Below are 21,635 nucleotides of genomic sequence, written 5' to 3'. Positions count from 1 at the left end.
AAGTGAACTCCTTTAAACTGTTTAGCCGAAACTTTTTTTTTCCAAAAGGGGTATGTCAAAAGACCACAAATGATCCAAATCCTCCTTAATTAGGCCGCCAAAAACTTCTTCAGAACTTTCTAACTCGCCGAAAATTTTTTGGTCAAAAGTGGGGTATCAATTCTTCCTTAGAAAATCGTCACCAAATTTGAGACATACAGCCATCAAATCTCAAACAACAGACCATTAAACAAAACTTAAGGGAAAGATCTTAGGATTCGTAGATTTGTTACCCAAATAGATAAATGAAATCTCATTTTGCGGAGATTCCAGATACCCGTTGGAGAAAGACATTACTGATTACAACGACTTCCTTTGACGATAAACCAACCTGTCGAAGTAACTTCCCGTGGAATAATTGGTTGCTGCAAATCACACTAATTTCATCCTTGCTAACACTAGAGACTAACAATAACACAATAGATAAGACTACTAGAGTTACACACAAGAACAAAATACACAATCACTAATAAAACATAAAAGCCGATCAAGACATGCCAGAGATGAAAACTATTGCTACGATTATGATGAAGATCAACTCTGTAAACAACCAACTATCAACCAAAAAACCTTGAAAAAACAGCAGATTACCGACTGGAAAAATCCAAAACGAATATCAAAACCCTTAAAGAAAGCAGAGAATATAAGGAAAATGGAAAACAAACTACATATGAAGATTATCAGCTCAGATCTGCTCCAAAAGGAGAGCAGATCGGTGCTCAAAGGTTTAGGATTTCGTCAGAATTTTTTTTATGAGAGAAGGTGCTCAAAAAGACTACTGATTGAATTCTTATGATGGAAAAGATGACTAGTTAAAGTTGGTTTCAGAATTCCACAAGTCCAACAATCAAATGAATTCAATGGTGAAATTTATTTAAAATAAATTCAATATCATAGTACGTGAAATTTATCGGATGTTTGGATACCAGAAACAAAAATCAATTCAGAAGTCAGAATCAAAAACATTTATTTCACAATTTTCTTTTCTTTTTTATCTCTAAATTTTTTTACCTCTAAAGATAATTTTGAAATTATACATCTTTTAGAAGTTGAAAAGTACCAAACACCTACAACAGTCATGCTTGAGTAAGTTGTGCACAAAAGATCAGTCATTGAGATCAAGTGAGTAGTATCGACTCGGTGCTGCATCATACACCAAACTTATTGTATTTAACAATCATATGCCATACAGCAGCCATAGTGATCAATGGCATTTCACTATTTTTCTTTCCCCACAAAGAGAAGCAAACAGTCAACCCTAAGAGCATCCACAGTCACGACCAAATTTGGGGACTATACTCAAATTTGGTCTCAAAACCAGCCGTAATGGAACGGACTAAAACTATATTTAGTCGAGATAATTAGGGTTTGGGACCAAATCTGGTCGCCAACCCAGACTAAATCACGTTATAGTGGGGCGGAGGTATTGTGAGCGTATGAATCCAGGCGAGAGTATAGTGAGCGCATCACACCGGACGTTTATATAATCAACGTATGATATTGGGGCGGAGGTAAAACTAGCGTATGAGTGAGGCGCATTTATAAACACCGCCAGACCAAACGGATGTAATACATACGCCTCAGATCAAGCGTAATTGTCTTATACGTCCCAATGAGGCGCTGTTTTAATGTGCGCCTGGTTGGGGCGATGGTTTAATGTGCGCCTGGTTATTTGATGTTTAACTTGTAGTGTCTAATAACACTTTAGCAATTAAGTACCAATTAAGTACAGTGCATGGTCCATACACTGCTTTATCCACCAACAAGACCACACGTCTTTTTGATGTTTAATTGTGGGGCATTACATGATTATACCTAATAACACTTTAGCAATTACTAATCAAACCCAATAATTAAACACAGCTCACCAGGCACACTTTGTATTTCCGTCCCACCCAGACGCACTTTATATTTTCGTTCCACCCAGACGCAATTTCTATCTCCGTCCCACCAAACGCACTTTCCATCTCCGTCCCGTGTCCGGCGTGAATTATACCTACGCCTCAATCAAGCGCGCATTATACCTCCGTTTCATTAAGACGCATATTATAAACACGCTCCATCAGGAAACGTGGGTATAAGTTCCGTCCCGCATCAAGCGTGGGTATAAATTACGCTTCACCAAATTTTGGTCTTCTCCCACTACGCTTGAACACACAGAATACCAAATTTTTTTGACTTTTAGTCTAGCTTTTGGTATTTGGTCCGTCTCATGACTGTGGTTGCTCTAAGAACCTAAACTTTATTAGTCAATCAATCACTAACAGTTAACCTTAAAGAAAGAATCACTTAATCTAACTAGGGACACATATTTATCAAATTAAATATGGGGTTACTCAAAGAAAGAAGGAAACTTCATTTAAAATTCTAAAGAAATGGATTCCACTTTATCCCTCCAACTTTGGTTTTTACGTGCTTTATTAGATATCCTAAATATGGAGCACTGAATCTAATTAAGTTCACTTCTCTTTGATTAGCCACTCATTCCTAGTTATATTTTTTCACCTTTGTTTCTCCACTTCACACCATGTATACAAATCAAAGATCAATAAGCAACGGATCATCTGCAGATCAAGACGACCTCATAATCAGAGATATACATGCGTTAACACCACCACATCCACCAACAAATAATAATAATCGAAGAAGAGAAGCATGGGAAACTAGTAGTCATATATCTGAAAGCAGAAGTAGTACAGTTCCGAGTGAAAATTTTACAACTATGAGTCGAGAATTCAATGCTTTAGTACTTGCTGGATCATCAACACTTGGCGATAACGGCAGCGAGAACGAGCACGGTGGCGGTGGAAATAATAATATTAATCATCTACTTAGTAGAATTGGAGAAGATGATAACAGTGATCATCATGATCATAATGATGATAACAGTGATCAAGAAATAAATCCTTTGGCTATTGTTCCAGATAACTATAATCATAAATTTGATCCTGTTCCTTCACCTGGCGCTGCTACAACTAGTCGACGCAATACTAATACCATGTTAGTAACGGGATCTTCATCTTCTTCAAGTAACAACAACAATAATAATAACAATTGTAATAATAACCAGAGTCTTGTTGAAGATATTACGGTGAACCGAGTAAAACGGGAAGAGACTGAATCGAAGATATCTGCATGGCAAAACGCAAAGATTTCGAAGATCAATAATCGGTTTAAGAGAGAAGATGCAGTTATTAATGGATGGGAAGGTGAACAAGTTCAAAAATCCACCTCTTGGATGAAGAAAGTTGAGGTTAGTATTCATTTCTCTTTGTTTGATTTACTTGGCAGCTTAATTTTGGCTTTACATTATCTGATTTTAAGGCTACAGCTAGATTTAGTTGCTTGTTATCCCACCAAGAGCAACTGCAGTGGTGCGATCAAAATCAAAGATCAAAAAAAAAGACCAAATTTTGGGTTTAGTCCGTGTTGTGACGCAACGGTACATGATTAAAATTTCGTCAGGCGGACTGTTATGGCTGCGCCCCATTTTACACTTTCATCAGGCGGACCTTAAAAGTCCGCCCCATTTATATTTTTTGTAACTTTCATCAGGCGGACTTTAAAAGTCCGCCCCATTTTTTCGTAACTTTCATTAGGCGGACTTTAAAAGTCCGCCTCATTCTTTTTTTTTTTATTTAATTTGAATTTTCATCGGGCGTAATTTAAATCTCCGCCCGTTAACAAGCGTACTTTAAATTTACGCCCATCAACAAGCGTACTTTAAATTTACGCCCGACTATATTAGAATTTGGGATTTGGTTGCGACCATATTTGGTCTGGAATTTGATCTTTGGTTGGGATTTGATCTTTACTCCGTCCCACTGTGTTACGATCTCATCCCAAATTTTTGGTTATACTCGCCCACTGTGGATGCTCTAAAGCCCTAAGCTTACACTCTAGTTACACTAGGTACCTAGGAGTCCGATTCTGAACTTGGGTTAAAAGTTTGAACAACAGTCCACAATGTGTTGATATTTCAAGATTTTAATCTAGATAAGCTAGCTGACTAATAAAAAAGTAAGAACGGTCAGGAGAGAGTATTGCAAGGGTGTGCACTTACATCCCTGCCCAGCTAGCTCCAAAATCTTTTTTAGGTCCAATTATAGATATGATGTTATATGCAAGCCTAATTTTTTTTATTTTGCACCCCTAAAAAAGATTTTGTACTCTAAAGAAGATTTTTGCACCCTCGATTTACGAATTCTGACTCCGCCTCTGAGAATGGTAATGTCTCAGGTTGCATGACCATATTTCATCGAAGGCCGAAGCAGTATGATCGTACGAGAAATGAACCCTACGATTTTATCTTCTTATCAGTTACGTAGAATTAAGCTGTTTACAAAAGCAGTAGACCGGGTAAAAACCGCCTCTCACATTTTTTCTGTGGACCCCGTCCCTCGGAAGACGTGCGGAGGTCGGGATGGGCTGTGAGGGGCGGGTTTTTTTTGCGTGGTTTTTATCTCGATCTGCCGAGACTTTTTGTTACAAAAGATGAGTTATTGATTTTTTGTATCATTCTATCATAGGGACATCTGTATTACAAATGGTTTCTTACAACTGACTGCACAATACATGTCTCGGGTGTACACGCAGAGAAAGTTGGAGGAGAAAAGAGCAAAAGCACTTGAACATATGCAAAATGAGGTGGCGAAAGCACATAGAAGAGCAGAAGAAAGAAGAGCATCAGCTGAGGCCAAAAAAGGAACAAAAATTGCTAGGGTTCTTGAAATAGCGAACTTGATGAGAGCGCTTGGAATACCCCCAACAAAACGCTCCTTCTTCTAATGCAGAGTGCGGAACACTTATGGCAGTAGTACATCCTTGGGGATCAAATTCTTATCATCATCTCAACTTTCAGGGAACATTTATCTTGATGATTAATGCACCCCATCTTGTATTCTTTTTATTCATTTAAGAGGTGGGTTTTAGTGTGGGATTTGTGATAAGTTGGGACAAGAGTTGCACCCAACATATAAACTTTAGTGGGCGGTATTAATATTTTGGTACTTATTGAAATATTTATTTTGGTGTTTTATTATTGAGTGGGCAATCACCTGGCACCGATCAAGAAAAACATCCAATCGCGTGTTGTTTTTATCATTTTGGAAGAAAAGGTATAAAATGGAAACAGAGTTCCTCAGAATACTAGAAAGTGCAAAATGGGAATTTAGTATTTGGCCTTCTCTTTTTTTTTCTTTTTTTTCTAGTCAAACCATTAGTATTTCATTCCAAATAAGAAACGTTTACACGATGGTTTTTAAGAAAAAACAAGTACAACATAAGCACGAAACAAATACAATGATACATGCAAAACGCAAATAAATCGCGAAGAAAAAGAACGACCCACAACGATAGCATCCAAATCTTGTATGTAGAGACTGGAGAAGGAATGGTACTCCAAATCATAATTCGACCATTTTGATTGATTTTCTTCTTGAAAAGAGATACTCATATGATAGAGAAGTGATTTGCCCAAAAACTCATGCCGTCTCCCTATTCTCTCTTACTCAAATGAGCTTTATAAAATCCTCTTTTATTATCAAAAAAAGAAGACCTTTAACTTGAAATCTATTAAACAAAAAAATTAATCCACTTTGTTAAAATGACCCTTAAAAAAAGGAGAATTATCTAACTGGTCGATTTAAAATAATTAATATATTGGCTCTATATGTTTTGTTTACACAAAATTGGTTAAAAAGACCAAAATCAACAATTCATGGATGAAAAGGACACTTAGATTTTGATACTGTGTAAATGGACAAAAATGTAAACATAGCGAGGATGTAAACAGTTTCATCCTACCCATTTTCAAATATTTTTTTCTTATTTTTAATTTATATCAGGATGCATCCAGTTTCATCCTTACCATTTTTTAAATTTAAGTCAGGATGAATCCAGTTTCATCCTTGCTAATTTTTTAGTGTCCATTTCCCCCGTACTAATTTTTACTCGTCCATTTGAACCATGTTTTACAAATATTTGGACAAATGACCCATTTTCCGTTTTGTTTAATTTATGCCCGTGTTTTCGCACTTTCTAGTTTAAATCTTAGGATTTCAATTGAAAATTTAGTTTCAATTTTTCCAGCCCCGACATCCCGTTAACCATCTTTAAAAGCACTTCGCTATGGAAATTCCCAATTGATCTATGTTGAGATACTTCTATCGGTAAGAAATTAGAGTTTTTTACGATTTTAATGTATTCAATGTTTCATATGTTACACTTAAGTTTTCCAGCGATTTTGTTCCTTAGTTTGATACTATATTTTTTTATTCTTTCATTGATTAGTAATAGGTCTTCAGGAAAAAACTACTCTATAATTCAATTAGTGGATAAATCATAATTAATCAACAGAATCAAATAGAGTTAGTTCGTTTACAATGGGTGAATAGTCATGCAGTGTAGATTTACCTATAGGGTTGGTGTATAGATAAATGGATTCTCATTTTCTCAATTTTTTTATCAGCTGTTTTCCTTCGCTGATAGAGTAAAACGTCCATGACTGCCATGGCACATGCTTTGTTTTAATATTTTAGATTTTGTTTTCCTTATTACTAGCAGTGGAGATTTATTGTCAAAAAATACTACCCATGTATCTTCTTTAATGTGGTCTTGTGATAAGAATATCATGTCTTAGAATTATTAAGTTCAGCATTATGAAAATGATTTTGTTTGATTAATAGCGTTTTCGTACAAACCAGATTGTTTAAGTGGAAGTTGAAAAGGAGAAGGTACAAAGTACACCATCAAATTTTTTATTCGGCAACCTGTATGGACAAAACCTAATACGATTACGAGTATACCAACTTAATGATCCTTGAACAATATGTATATAACGTTTATATCTCTGCCTCTTCACAATCAGAAAGTCAAGACAACAAAACCGTGAACCTAATTTTATAGAAGAGTACTTGGACGATCTCAAAAATCAATATCCAAAATTAGGCCTGTCAATATTTTTCCGATATCCGGTATCCGTTTCCGAGTATTCGAGATCCTATAGGATTTTATCCGTTTTATCGGATATCGGATATCGGATCGGATATTTTATCGGATATTTCTTCCTTAACATATCGGAAACGGATTAGACCCCATCCGAAATGTTAATATCCGATATCCGATAGTATAGGAACTTATTTGTAATTTATCCTAATTTCGAGTCTAGTATCGGATATTGTCGGATAAATATCCCATAAGTGTCAATTATGAAAATGTTTTACAAGGGTTTTAAAGCTTTTTTGTTATAACCGGATACTATCGGATATTTATCGGATATCCGACAGCTTAGCCTATCGGAATCGATATCTGATTTTGATATCCTATAGGATATTATCGGATATCGAATATCCGGTAGTGCTTAACATGTTGGATATCGGATTTCTAAATATCCGACGGATATTCTTCCATTGACAGGCCTATCCAAAATCATCTAGTCGTATCCAAACATAATCGGATCTAAATTCTTACAACTATGAAAATTACTAGTTTTCTTTCAAGATAAGATATGAATTTTACAAGAACGAGTCTCGCAATCGAGCGCAATTAAGATGGACTTATATACTAGAATTCATTGTGTACTACTTGTGTTATTCCTATTATAAAGATAAACAATATAATGCGAAAAACAAAAAACAGAAGATACCATAAGTTTTGTTAACGAGGAAAACTGTAACTGCAGAAAAAACCCGGGACATTGTCCATATTTGAACACCGAATTGTATTAAGCCGCTACGGACACTAGCATACTATCATACTAGAATATAGTTCAAATTGAATTCACCTTCAAGCAATTCAGCTACAGGCATGCTCCTTACGTCTCTTGAACCTCGCAAGGATCTACGCAATTGATTACCTTAGCTAGCGTCCTTTACAACTTAAGAGTTGCTTCAACCTAAATAAGACTTTTAATACCAATTTTCCTCTAACGGATAAGCCTATTTGATTTTCCATTAGATCAAAGATCAAGGCTTGGAAATCTTTTTGCAATAGACAAAGATAGCAAACCTCACGAATTTAGAATACTTACACTCAGTTAGCTAAGAAGCATGAATTATTAACCACCTCTCAAGAACAATCTTACACCGATCAATTAAGAAAAGTTTTAGATATCTATCTCGAGGAATCACAAAGTCTAAGACGAAAAGAACTTTGCGATTTCTATCTATCTCATTCCTGAAACATATTACTAAAACCTCGATAGCAGAATGAAAAAGTTCAGGATACACGAACAATCAAGGTAAAGATAGTCGGACTTGGATTCACGAATCCCTAATTGAAGTCTTCTAGTCGTAAACCTAATTATGATGCTCAAGGAAACCTAAGTTCATATATGATGACTCCAGCAAACAAGTAGGACACATAAGTGTCATGGATTGAATTTCCTGATTGTTTGAGTCTCTGTATTTATAAATTTTCAAGACTAGGGTTCCTTAGAATTAAAGCTAAGATAATTCGAGATTCAAGCAAACACTTTTTCTATTTAGATGAAACTCTTGTTAGGAGTTCATGTAAGCATGTGAAAATTTTGTCTTGAAATCACATTGAAGAATATACATTATAGTCCGGGTACCGGAATCGTCTATAATGATAATTCTTGGAGAATATACATGTGAACTAATATGCAAAGTCGTATTTGTTCAACAATGAAGACATGAATCATGAAACACAAACACAAAGTGATTTAGTGTTCAAACTATATTAGAGGTGTATATATGAGATTCATAGCAATGCCAAACATATTTTAGAAAATAGTTAGAACGCATATACTTAGGTTCGATATGGGTAGGTATACGATAGGGTACACGTATCTATGATCAGTTCGTGAATTCAGATAGCCAAGGTTTTCGTACCGGGTATGTGTACCCTAAAGATATTCACGAACTCAGGCCCTTAAGGTATACATACTGGGTACGTGTACCTCACCCCTTTACACAAACTCTAAACTACGGGCTATGCATACTGGGTACGTGTAACTTCCCCAATTCTGGAACTTAGATAACGACGGTACTTATACCTTCTTTTGTCAAGATTTTCAGTTGTTCTGAAAACTCTCTTTAATTTATTTGAAGTTCCGAAAACTCAATACGTGTACCTTACCCCTTTACACGAACTCTGAACTAAGGGCTATGCGTACTGGGTACGTGTAACTTCCCCTATTCTGAAACTCAGATAACGACGGTACTTTTACCTTCCTGTGTCAAGATTTTCAGTAGTTGTGAAAACTACTCTATTTAATTTATTTGAAACTTTTCCAATTTCCATAAATGATGAACACTATTGCTTTGGGCAATCTTCAAATGATTAACTTGAATCAAAATAGTTCATTTTAGTTTGTCAAGTATATGAACAACTATTATATTTCAAGATGTTTGATAAGACAAGCTTGACTCGAAACTTTTTATTCGCAACATATATTGTATGGCATATGACATGGTTTCATATTGATAGAATGGTAACACTTGTGAGTAAATAGAACAGTTCAGTCTTCATATACCTCTTTGTTGATTAAGTTCTCCAAATGTCTTCGTTTGATCTTCAATCTTCACTCTTCAAGGATTATAAAGTGATGTTTGATACTCAACTACCATAATCTAACCTGGTCTGAGGCTTGACTTGAATAGACTAGAAATCAAGATATAGTTTTGTGATACTAATGTTGACAACAAGCTTGAGAAAAAAAATTGCGAGTTCGACCGAGTAGTGATCTAACAACAGTTGCATATTAATTGCAGCACATGGCAAAAGGAAAACAAAACTATTATTTTGGCTTCTGTTGAGGCCTAAGGATAATCGAGCAGGCTAAATTGTTAAGAGCTGGAAAATTCACAAGATAAAGAGAAGAAGACAGGAGGAAGAGTCTCGTGTGAAGGAAAGAGTACGATGCACTTGTGTCAGAGAATGAAATGGCATCACTGTTGGAACAACGTTGTATCCATGATACAAAGAAAAGAAATGCATTTTCTGAAGAGTAAATAGGAAGAGATATTGAACGTCGTCGCCACAATGTTATCATAAGCCTCAAAAACCAACGGTTGGAGGTAAGATTGAAGATATGAACCAAGAAACAAGTACTACTAATCATATGTATATGTAGTATAATCATATACTCCATGTAAAGTAGTGCATACGATAACACATTTTGGTGTAAATATATTTGACTGAAAAATTATTGAATAAAAGATTCGACTTTATTTGGAACGAAATGACAGGCGCATCGTATGTGCATCTATACTAGTATGAATAAAGATGACTGATAATATCATCAAATAAAAGATTTTAATGGCAGAAATAACCTTATGTGTAAAATATAATAAAATTGATATCAACTCTATCTTTTATGGGTATAATTGTCAAACCAGCTTAAATATAACATATCTCACAAATCATATGTAGGAAGTTGACAAATTTTATATATTTGGAAAGTGTTCTTAAAGACCTACACAACGAGCGCAAATATGAATATCAGACTTTCATTTTTCGAGAGTTTTTTTTTTCCTGATGATTTTTTAAACTTTCTTCATCTTTAAAGTGCAATTATTATCCAATTTTTTTTAGTATGCAGATATTATCCACATTTGTTTTTCAGTGTGCAACTATTATCCATAGTGTTTTTTAAGTGCGCAACTATTATTCTCAGTGTTAATTAACCTTCCTTAATTATTTACACTATAATGTGTACATCACTATAAATCTCTTTTGATTATATAATTTGTACACCATAATACACTAGTAGATATGTGGAATTAGTTGGAAACCCCTTCACAGGGGAACCAAATCGAACCGTCTGTGAATTGTGAAAGATCATAACATCATAGGTAAAAGACGTTGAAAAACCCGTCACTCACCGAGCCAATTCGGGTCGGTCCAGAACCAAACCATAACCAGGTTGGTTCAGTGACGGTTTTGAGAATGAAATTCGGCATATATGCGTCTCAGTCGATGGTTTTAGTTACAAACCTAGCCGGTCGGGCGATATGTAGCGTTAGTCAGATATTTAAGTTAGGAAAGTTGATTTCTTTTAAGCTTGTGTTTGCTTTATAATGTTACAAGAAAAATTTTGCTACATCTTTATCATTGTCAACACATCTAGCTTTTTATTTATCATCTTCATTATCAGTAACTGAAGTCATAAATCTCAATTCATTTGAAGAAGAAGACGTGATTGTCAAAAAATTAAAAGTTCTCAACTTTACGATCAATAACTAAGATGATATTGATTCACAAATGTGACTGCATCATGGGATTCTTAGTTTTGAAACATACTTTAAACATAACTTCTAAGCCGTTTGTTAGGTTTCATCCAACGATGTTTATGTCTAGTGGCGTGGCATCTGTTTAATTCAAAAACTTTATACGGCTCCAACCTAGCCAAGCCAACAACTTAATTTGGTACGAGATTAAGATAAATAAGGAAACATGCATATCTTTTTGTTGTAACTTCTCGAAGATATCTACTGGGTAATCCCCCAAAAACAGAAGGACATTGCCCTGCCATCCATAATAACAACACCAGCAATTGGAATGGGTAAATCATCAGCCACTGCTGTAGCCACGCCACTCAAAGCATCCAAAAGGTGTTGTTCCCTAAGGTCATCTCTGCCGCACGAAGTGCCCTTAGGGAAACTCTTCAAGGCCTGAAGCACAACTTTAGAATCAACCATCAAAGGCGCAGTACCAACTGGTTCTGGCGGAATGGATGGTGGTGGAGCACAAGGATGCTTGTTGCAGAGTTCCTTTAAGGTGTCTGCAGTACTAGGCGCAATGCCAACATAATACAAGACCCTAATAGCTGTTGTATAATGACCCTGGCTCAGTTTCTTCTTACACGCATGTACTTTGGTTTTGTGCTTCCTCTTCTTTGGTTGGCTAGGCTGCTGACATTGTTTAGTAGAAGCTAAAAGCTGCTCAATGATAGCAATACATTCATTACCCTCCTTCCATTCCAATAACGCTTGATTAATACTATCCAACTGAAGCCACTTTATCGTTTCAGCTCTTTGTTCCCTTGAACATTTAGGCATGTACAGATTTAACGTATATATTAGCATTAAGATGAGGTGTAGCCAAGCTGTTGAGTCCGTAGGTTTAATCAAGACCTTATCTAAAGTAGCCTTTAAAGCCCTAGAAAATTGAAGTCTGCAAGGTGGAGGAATACTGGAAATGGTGGTGAAACGCTTCTGAAAGACTAAATCAAGCAGTTCCAGGTTAAGAGCAATGGCATCTTCCGAGGAATCAACATAATTTTGTGAAAGGGGAGTGCCGGAGGTTTCTGCAGGTTTGTCAACCCCATGAATAAGAAAGCAGTAGTTCTACCATTCAAGGGACCTGCAGTAACATCTCTAGTATGTGAACTGCAAGCTTTCTTCCAGGCATGCATGGCACACATAGCCTCATCTGCAGCTGCATTAGGGTTCTCTCCCAAGCTTCGTACACCAAGCGGCTAGAGCTGATCCTCACTTTACAAGCATTCTTACAATCCTGGTTTTTTAAATGTTTGTAGAAACCACATTTGTTGTATCCAAGACCACCAACACCATTGCAGCAACCATCGAAGTTTTTGAATGGACATTGGATACGACCTGCAATGGGAGAACTCACTTGAACCGAAGCTACAAATTCTTGGGAAGAAACTGGAATTTGAGAGGTAGAAGCATATCAGGTTCTAGGCATTGAGTAAAACCAAAAAAACCCTAAAAAAATTAATAACCATCTCAAAAACCCCTAAAACAGAGAGGAACCCAGTGAAGAAAGGTATCCTGTTGAAGAGGAGAAAAGGGGAAAGAAACCTAAAGGAAAACTAGGTTAATCTGGTGAAGGTTGATGGGTGAAGGGAGGATGGGAGATTTTCAGGTTTCCAATCGCCTTAAAATCGCCTTTTTTTTTAGTAACTCAATCACTCTACTTGAAAAACATAAGGTGAAAAGGACTCAACGAGATATGGAGAAACTACCATGTTATTTATAACACCTGAGCTCTGTGCTTTTATGAATAGACTCTTTTTAGATGCTTCCATATACTCGGATTGGTTCCTCAACTCCTACAACCAAGATGCTTCCATCCACTTAGATTGGTTAGTGCCATCCTTAATAGGCGTAAATTTCTAGGCTCTGGAGTTTAATAATGCAACTAAAATTTTTCTCTCATGTTCCCAAAATGAAATCTAACATTGTCCTCAATGTTCTAAAGATAAAATTAAAAGCATGAACCAGGAGAAACTGTTACCATTTGAAGCAAAAGAGTTAAGGAAAGATATTACCGTTTTGCATGAGCATGGGATTACCTCCCAAGTAGTGTTAAGTTTAAAGTCTTCAGCCAGACGTCAAATACCATAAAATGGCTAATTACCTTTCGAATCATATATCAATAATCAAAACAACTATGGATCAACAATAATAAATAAAACTGCCACAATTATGAGACATCTACACAGGATTAGATAAATAAAACAAATATAACAAAACCTGATCCAACACTTCTTGCAAGACAACTGGGTTTATCTGTGGCACCTACTTGGGCTTCATATGAGTGTCTTGACAAATGGACTCATTCGAACAACAAGTCTCTAATAGATGGATTTCCTCCTGGACAGTATCAGGAGGATCAGGTTGTGAAGTCGGAAGAGACTCAAGTAATACCTCAGGCATACTAGGATCGATTCCCAAGTTAAGGATTTCTAATGGGGATACTTGACCATCACTACCCCCAAACTTAGGGTGTCAGTATTCTCAGAAAAACCTCGCACTATTGCTTGAATTTCAAGGTCCGTAGAGTCTTTAAAGTACTCGAGAGCTTCTTCTAGTTCAACAGTTTGGTCACCTAACTGGCTTAAGAGAATCTGATCAAATTCATCCAAAGAATCATCCAATAAGGTGTCATCCCAATTATCCTGAACTAGATCCTAAACTAAAGTGATGATCATATTCACTTCCTCTGATTCATCAGAAGGTTGTCTAATAACATTAAAGACATTTAGTTCACTGGTCATATTTGATAGGTGTCTAAAACACCTCAATATTTATCTATTTTTTATGCTTTCTTTGCAAAGTTTTCTTGTAAATTATGTATTTTATGTTTAATTTTGAGTTTTAGGTACTTAGGAGAAAAAGAAGAAGAACCGTCGCTTAAAAGAGCTAAAGTATCATTTCATGTGCAACTACTGTTGGAGGCGAATTATTTCTCATTATTTGCTTTTATTTCTTCATCCCTATATGAAAAGCATGTCGGCTTTAGTGATGCAAGTTATGTCTGAAAATCATGGCAGCTTTAGTGATGAAAATAATTTAAGAAAATAAGTGGATCTGATAGGTAAGAGACGACTGCTGTTGGTGGAAGAATTCGAAAATTGGTGTTTGAACCTCCGGAGATAAGTACGAAAGGCATCTGAAGGAGTTGATAAAGGCACCAGGACGAGTTTTTACTATTCACAACCCAACATTAATCAATATACTCCACAAATTGCTAGTTGCACCCCAAATATTGCTAAATACACCCCAAATGCTAAAGGAACCCCCGGACTGGATAAGGGGCAGTCATCTTCAACAATTTCAAAATAAAATTTTGGCGGGAAAATGGGTTTTGAAGAAACAGATTTAGGGTTCGGATTTTGGAGAGGTTATGTGGAGACTCGATCGCTCAAACTTCTTGGATGGTCCTGTTCGGTGGAAACAGGCTTGGAAAGGTGATTGGACTCAACAGAGTTGGGATAAAGGATTATTTGGAAGAAAACAGAGGTCATATTATCTCGGGAAACTTTCAGATTAATATGGGAAGTTGCGTGTGCTGCAGAGATTCAGATTCGTGTATTGCAAGTGTTTGAAGGACTCAGGCAACCAATAGAAGCGTGAAGGAGAGATTCGTGTACTGCTGCAAGAGATAAAAGAAGGAAGTTTCCATATTTGTCTCGGTACAACATGGAAGTGAAGAAGTTACGGGAGGTTGTGTTCCATGGAAAATAGGGAAAGGTATCCTCATATGATTCGTATCTGTTAATAAAAGAAGAGTTTTCATAAGTTTGGAAACAAATGAAACGTGCAAGGAAGCTTAGAAGAGAATAATCCTATAACTTGGCCGCAAAAGAATAAGAAAAATATTAAAAAGGAAAGGAGATCATTGGGATTTATTGCAAGAGATTCAAAGGCACTATTGAGTATAAAAGAGATGGTCGGACCCTAGAGAAAAGTTGCAGAGAGACTGAGAAGAAATTATAGGCTTAGAATCGTAAAAATTGAGTGTTTCTGAAAGTTACCTGCTGCTGCAAAACTCAAGAACACGAAGAACATTTTACTGCTACATACAGTCGCATAGAGCTATCGTTCATCAACGGCAGATGCCCGATATCGTATACTGTTTGTAGCGAAAGACCTTTAGCAACAGAAGCAGCTGAGCAGTTTTGGCTTCCGAATACCTGTAGCGACTGAAAATTGTTGTAAGAAAACTTCATTATTTTTAATACAATGATTAATCAAGTTTTCTCCAGTTTTCGATTCATAAGTAGCTAGATTTATTTTCTAGGGTTTTGGAAGAAGCTATTTTCGATGAGTGAATTTTAGTAATTATTTTCTTTGACAATAAATACTCCATTTTGTGCTTTTAATTTATTAAAATTTTTCTCTTCTATATATGCTTCGTAAAAATTGTTTTGGGCAGCTACCTATCTTTTATAAGCGAAGGAAAATTAGGCCTTAAAATAGCGACGAGAGTCATAAAAAGAGCTTGTTTATATTTTCCAAAGCATGAGATTGGGTTCAAAACTGTTTTGAGTAAAGTAGGAGTATTGGTCAAAGAACTTGTTATTGAGTTTATAAATATCGGAAGTAGTGAAATCCAAAACCCTAGATTCATCTCTCCTTGGTTAAAATCAATCAAATATAATTAGTTTGTATTAGTATTTTCTTTTAATAATCAAAAACCAAATCTTCATAAAAGTCCGAGCAACGAATCTTTTTTTACCACTTTTAAAAGCTACATCAGTTTTTGGCACCGCCGACGCGGACTTGCCTTTAGGTTAGGTTTTAGATTTTTATTTTATTATTTTATTTTCTTTTTAGTTCATTTTTTTTTCTTTGATTTTACTTGGGTATTTTCATGTTTTTCTTGTGCAGTTAATATTCAATATTTATTGTGGAATTACCTACCAAAAGAGGTAAGTAAAAAAAAAACAGAAAAACCAATTTTATTCTTTTTGATTTTGTTTCCATTTGTATATATTTCTTTTATAATTATTTTTTTTAAAAATACACGTTGCACACACCAATTGCACCGTCAGAATTACCGAATTTAGAAAAACCTGTGGAAAAGTACGCTGAACCCGTGGCTTGGGCCTTATGGGAGTTACCAGCCGAAATTCCACAAGCCTCAGCCTCGTACCTTTAAGTATATTTTGCTAAGGTATCCCAAGCTTACCTAATTTAGTAAACCCTGCATCTGCATGTGCACGATTTTCTTGTTTCACTAGCATTCTTGCTTGTGTATGCGACGTTGGAAACGAGTAGGAAATAGACTTGAGGAAAGCGACCTTTTTAATTTGACTCTGACCCGCTACACGGATATAGGTGGTACTTCGATTTTTTCCAAGATGGTTAATGAAAATGATGGTGAAGTCCCGCCAACCAAAACCCTTAGGGACCGTTTGAACCCGTCTAGAGTGATACATGAACCTGGGGTTGTTTTTCCGGCCACTACCGTTAATTTTGATATTAAGCCTGGGACATTTAGCATGCTTCGAAAATTTAGGGGAATAGAGAATGAAAACCCGTATACCCACATAAGAGACTTTGAAATGATCTGTGACACAATGAATTATCCGAACGTCACAAAAGAAGTGCTTAGGTTGCGTTTGTTTTCTTTTTCCGTAGAGGAGAGAGACAATGATGGTACCATTTGATTACCTCTAAAACAATCACCACCTGAGATGGCCTTGTAGAGGCCTTTGTTAAGAAGTTCTACCCACACCACAAGACTACTGCTATTCGACAGTCAATCCAAACCTTTAAGCAGAAAATAGGTGAGAGCTTACATGATTACATATAAAGGTTTAATGAATTGTTATACCAATGCCTGCACCATGGCTTTGAGAAAGCCCGCATGGCCCAAATCTTATATGAGGGCCTTGATAGTGAAACCCGAATGCAGGTAGAAATAATGAGTGGTGGAGAATTTACCCATCAAGACCCAGATGAATGTTTTGACGAGTTCATCGAGTTAGCTGAAAGACTCGTCAATGGGCTTCAATGAGGGAACCCGAAATAACTAGGAACCCTATCCATAGGTTCAATGAGTTGATAATGGGTCTGATATCCTTAGGCGTCTAGAGGCCTTAGAAATGAACCAAAGGTCTACCCAGACTATGAGCTGTAACAGTGAGCCCATAACTTATCCATGTACCATTTGTAGTGACCAAAGTCATACTGGACCTCAGTGCTCCCTGTTTTACCCAACTGAAACTACCCGTGACCAGGTTAGTGTCCTACATGGTGGTATGAACTCTAAGTTTGAGGGTAAACCCAAGTTTGATCCCTATTCTAATAGGTATAACCCTGGTTGGAGATATAACCTTATTTTTTCGTGGTCTAAAAGTTCCCAACATGGTGGCCCATATAGCAACCCACCACCAGGTTTTCATAGGAACCAAACCCAATTACAAGAACCAAGCCCAGTTGATCATAAGTTGACATCTAGAGGAATCCCTAAAACTTTTAGATCAAAGTGTTTTACAAAGCAACCAAAAGTTCGATGACTTTTTCCTAATGGGTCGGTGTAACCCGCAAAATAATGCCCAAGCTATTAACAACTTAGAGACTCAAATAAGTCAACTTTCAAACCGGTTAAATGATAGGGAGAACATGAAATTTCCTATCCAAACGACTCCAAATCCGAAAGGAGTTCACCAGGTTAATGGGTCGGGTAGTTCTAACCACAATGAACATATTAAAGCAGTTATCACCCTTAGGATTGGTAAAACTCTAGATAACTCGGTAGAACCACCTAAGGACAAAAGTCCAGCTGAAAAAGAGACTGAGGTTGACCAAATTTCATCTAAAGACCTTTATGGGCCTGAGGGCGCTAAGAGTCCAAGTGAGGAAGATATCCTTGAGAGAGTGTACATACCACTCGCACCATTTCGTCAGAGACTCGCTAAGAAAAAGCCTACTACATATGCTGAAATCCTAGACATATTTAAGCAAGTTAATATCAACTTGCCTTTATTAGATGATATAAACATGTACCGGCTATGGCCAAGTCCTTAAAAGAGATGTGCACTGTCAAGAGAGACGCGAGTGTCCATAAAAAGGCATTTTTGACCCAACAAGTTAGTTCCATAATCTCACAAAATTACCCAGTCAAATTTAAAGATCCTGGTTGTCCTACTGTCACGTGTGTTATAGGTAGCCAGAAGATAGAAAATGCTCTGTTAGATCTTGGGGCTAGTGTGAATCTTTTACCGTTCTCGGTATATGAACAACTTGGACTAGGGGAGATGAAACCAACTAGGATAACACTACAGTTAGCCGATAAGTCAGTCAAAATTCCACGTGGAATTATTGAAGACGTTTTGGTTCGGGTAGAAAACTTTATCTATCCAGTTGACTTTGTGATTTTAGACACTCAACCTGTCTCTAGTCAAGATATAAATATTCCAATCATCCTAGGTCGTCCGTTTCTAGCCACTGCAAATGCAGTCATACATTGTCAAACTGGACTATTAGAATTTTCCTTTGGGAATCAGAAAATCTCAGTGAACGTTTTTAAGGCGTTACAAGCCCCACCGGACCCTGAACACTATGAGTCTATATGCATGATTGAATCTCTGTTTCTCATTTTGATAAGCTCTATTTAACCATGAATCTCATCTTGGAACAAGTTCGTGCCCTGAAAAGTGAACTTGAAGCCTCTTCCAAGAGACTTGAAGAAAATATGGATAATCTGGAATCTAGAATTGACCCGATCGAATATGAACTTGATGAATACAGAGAATATGAGAAGAGTATTCAAAGTAAGTGAAATTCTTTATAGGAGTTTTATTTTCCTAGTAAATCTTCTATTTTTTTGTTTTGTGTAGAAGAATAACTAGAGTTTGGAATAGCCATTATTGTGATTACACATAGCTATGTCCAACGTTTTCATCTTCACGTTTTTAGGTTTATTTGTTTAAATTCTAAAATTGTTTGGAAGATGATTTTTGCAGTATTAATCTTTATGGTTTTATATACTGCAATTTGTTATGGGATATGTGTGTTTGCGGCAGTGAACTATGATTGTCCCATACCTTGTCAAAAGTAAAGTCTTTTGTAAGTCGATATGCATGTATTGATAAAAGAATGAATGGACTTTTGACAAAATACAAATGTTAAGCCTATTATGTCAATTATTGATGGAAGATAGGTTAAAATCTTTTGTTTGCAAGGATTATGTCTATTGAATGTCGTTATGCGAATAGTGATGGAAAATATAATGAATCCTTGTGTATTCCGCAGTATTGATCTTCCCTGATCCATATTTTATGTATTACTGTGAGGCTCCGTAAGTTTTCTTATGTTGAGCACTATTGACTGAGTTGATTATTTTCTTATGATTAACTTAGTTATTGCTCCATAGATTCTCTTATGTCGAGCACGATCAATTAAATTCATCACTTTGTGGTTAATTTGGTTGTATATTTCCGATTAGATTAATTATGGGTTCTCATGTGATTAATCTAATTGAGTATTTTTGGATTCAAATTCATACTCGTATGTGATTTGTTATGTCCAAAGAAATCCTTCTTTTCTTTCGAAATTAAGGTCGCTCTTGTTGTTCTTTCGGGAATGACATATTATGGGGGAGAGTTCTTAATTGAACTTGTACTTAATTGCCAAATCTTTATGGGGAGTGCGGTTGTGGAATATTATATGGGTTATATTTTATCTTTAAACTCCTTTATGAATGCATTTAGCTTCGGCTTTATGATTGCATCTAAACAAGTTGATATATGCTTTCTTTTGGTCATGAAATGTCTCTTTTGGAAATTTCATTAGGATCCCGTTTTCGTACCTTTGCCAATTTTATGGACAAAAAGGGGGAGAATTAATATGTAGTTCACACTACAAATACATATGGTTTTCGGATCATTATGTAAGGGGGAGTGGTTTCCATGTGAGGTGGAGTATTGACTAAGGGGGAGTGATACATATCACCTTAGTATTGTTGTCGAAGTTGTGATACAATTGAAATTTGATGTTGTGTAATGATACTATGAAACTGTATAACAATGATCGAGAATTATGTTTTCTCATTGTTATAGCTACGGATTTTCAACAACGATGATGCTGAACTTACAACCTTTGGGATCATTGGAGTACATGGAAGTGACGAAGATTTCGAGTAATGTTGAAGATTAAATATGTGGAATATGAGCTACATAAGTTTCTTTATCTTTTTTGTATTCCATATGTATTGATAGTTTTTCACTAGAATTAACAAAGGGGGAGATTGTTAGAGCATTGCACGGTTGAACTCGCATGCGCTGCTATCTCAAGCATGTTTGTCAATGTTAGTGATCAAAACTATAAGTCTTGATTTCTAGTCTATTATAGCTAAGTCTCGGACTAGGATAGAAAGTGTAGTTGAGCTCAAGAACTCCATGGCGGATCATCATACAAGACGAAGAACTACTCAAGTAACTGGTGGAACTTCATCGACTAAAAGGTATGTGGAGACTTGAACTTATCTATCACTCAAAAGTTTATCTACTCTATCTCCTATCTTGAGACAAAAGTCGTTTTGCTATATAGACTTTGATTTTACACATTTTCTATTTCGAGGCGAGTTTATCTCGCCTATCTATTTCTCGAAATATGTGTTGGTGAGATTTCGCTTTGGCCAAGTTCATCTTTACCTAGTGACTTATGTCATGTTATGTTTCAATCACTTTGACGAAAAATGGTTTGTGAATAACAACTATATAACATCCTTTAAGAATGTTTCAATGATTGAAATGAGAATTTAGATTATATAACCATTGTTGGATATAAGCATTGTTGTGGAAACACATATATGTATAAGTCCTTATTCCTTGAACCGAAGTTTGTGAACTTTGTTGATCAAGAGAACCGGAACAAAATCCGTGAACTCAGTCCACGAACTTGCGGAAGTTCTCGACCCGAGAAAATTTGCTGGAGTTTGAGAATTCCTTCCGGGAACTTAAGCTAAAGATGATTGTTTGTGAACTCATGTTTATATGAACTAAGGAATGCTAATTGCAAACCGTGACTATAAAGTTCATGAACCGATTCGAGTGAATCAAATCGTTTTTGCTTCAGTTGTGTCTTGTGTAGTTACATAAGATTTCCTTGCAATTGAACAACTCTCTAACTAGTTCATTTGAGTCATTTGAACTAGTTACGGTGAAGAAGAAGATGGTTGATATGAAAATGCTCATATGGCTAATCATTTTAACTATTGTTGAACCAACAAATGTACATGTTTGGGTATGGTTACACAAACCTAAAAACGTGCATTTCAATTGTGTGTGACAAGCTAGGTTTTCGATTTAACGGTTGAAAGATATTAGCTTGAATCTAATCAGGTTTTTCATCTAACAGTTAATATTGAATGCT

General features: G+C 36.1%; 1 protein-coding gene across 2 annotated transcripts; it reads left to right on the top strand.

Moving 5' to 3' along the window:
* Positions 1-2,369: 2,369 nt before the first annotated feature.
* On the top strand, positions 2,370-5,080 carry LOC113323697 (remorin 4.1-like). Of its 2 annotated transcripts, none has more exons than XM_026572041.1 (2): positions 2,370-3,292; positions 4,569-5,077. In XM_026572041.1, exons 1-2 carry the CDS (start codon positions 2,567-2,569, stop codon positions 4,668-4,670), a joined length of 828 nt encoding a protein of 275 aa, XP_026427826.1. In that variant the 5' UTR covers positions 2,370-2,566; the 3' UTR covers positions 4,671-5,077. The 2 variants fall into 2 exon arrangements, with proteins under 2 accessions (XP_026427826.1, XP_026427825.1); XM_026572040.1 differs by having other exon boundaries at positions 2,378-3,292; positions 4,636-5,080.
* Positions 5,081-21,635: the final 16,555 nt, after the last annotated feature.

This window comes from Papaver somniferum, chromosome 11, assembly GCF_003573695.1.
Source record: "Papaver somniferum cultivar HN1 chromosome 11, ASM357369v1, whole genome shotgun sequence".
Classification (NCBI taxonomy): domain Eukaryota; kingdom Viridiplantae; phylum Streptophyta; class Magnoliopsida; order Ranunculales; family Papaveraceae; genus Papaver; species Papaver somniferum.
Note: the sequence above shows the minus strand (reverse complement) of the source record. Positions and strands in the feature narration are given on the sequence as shown.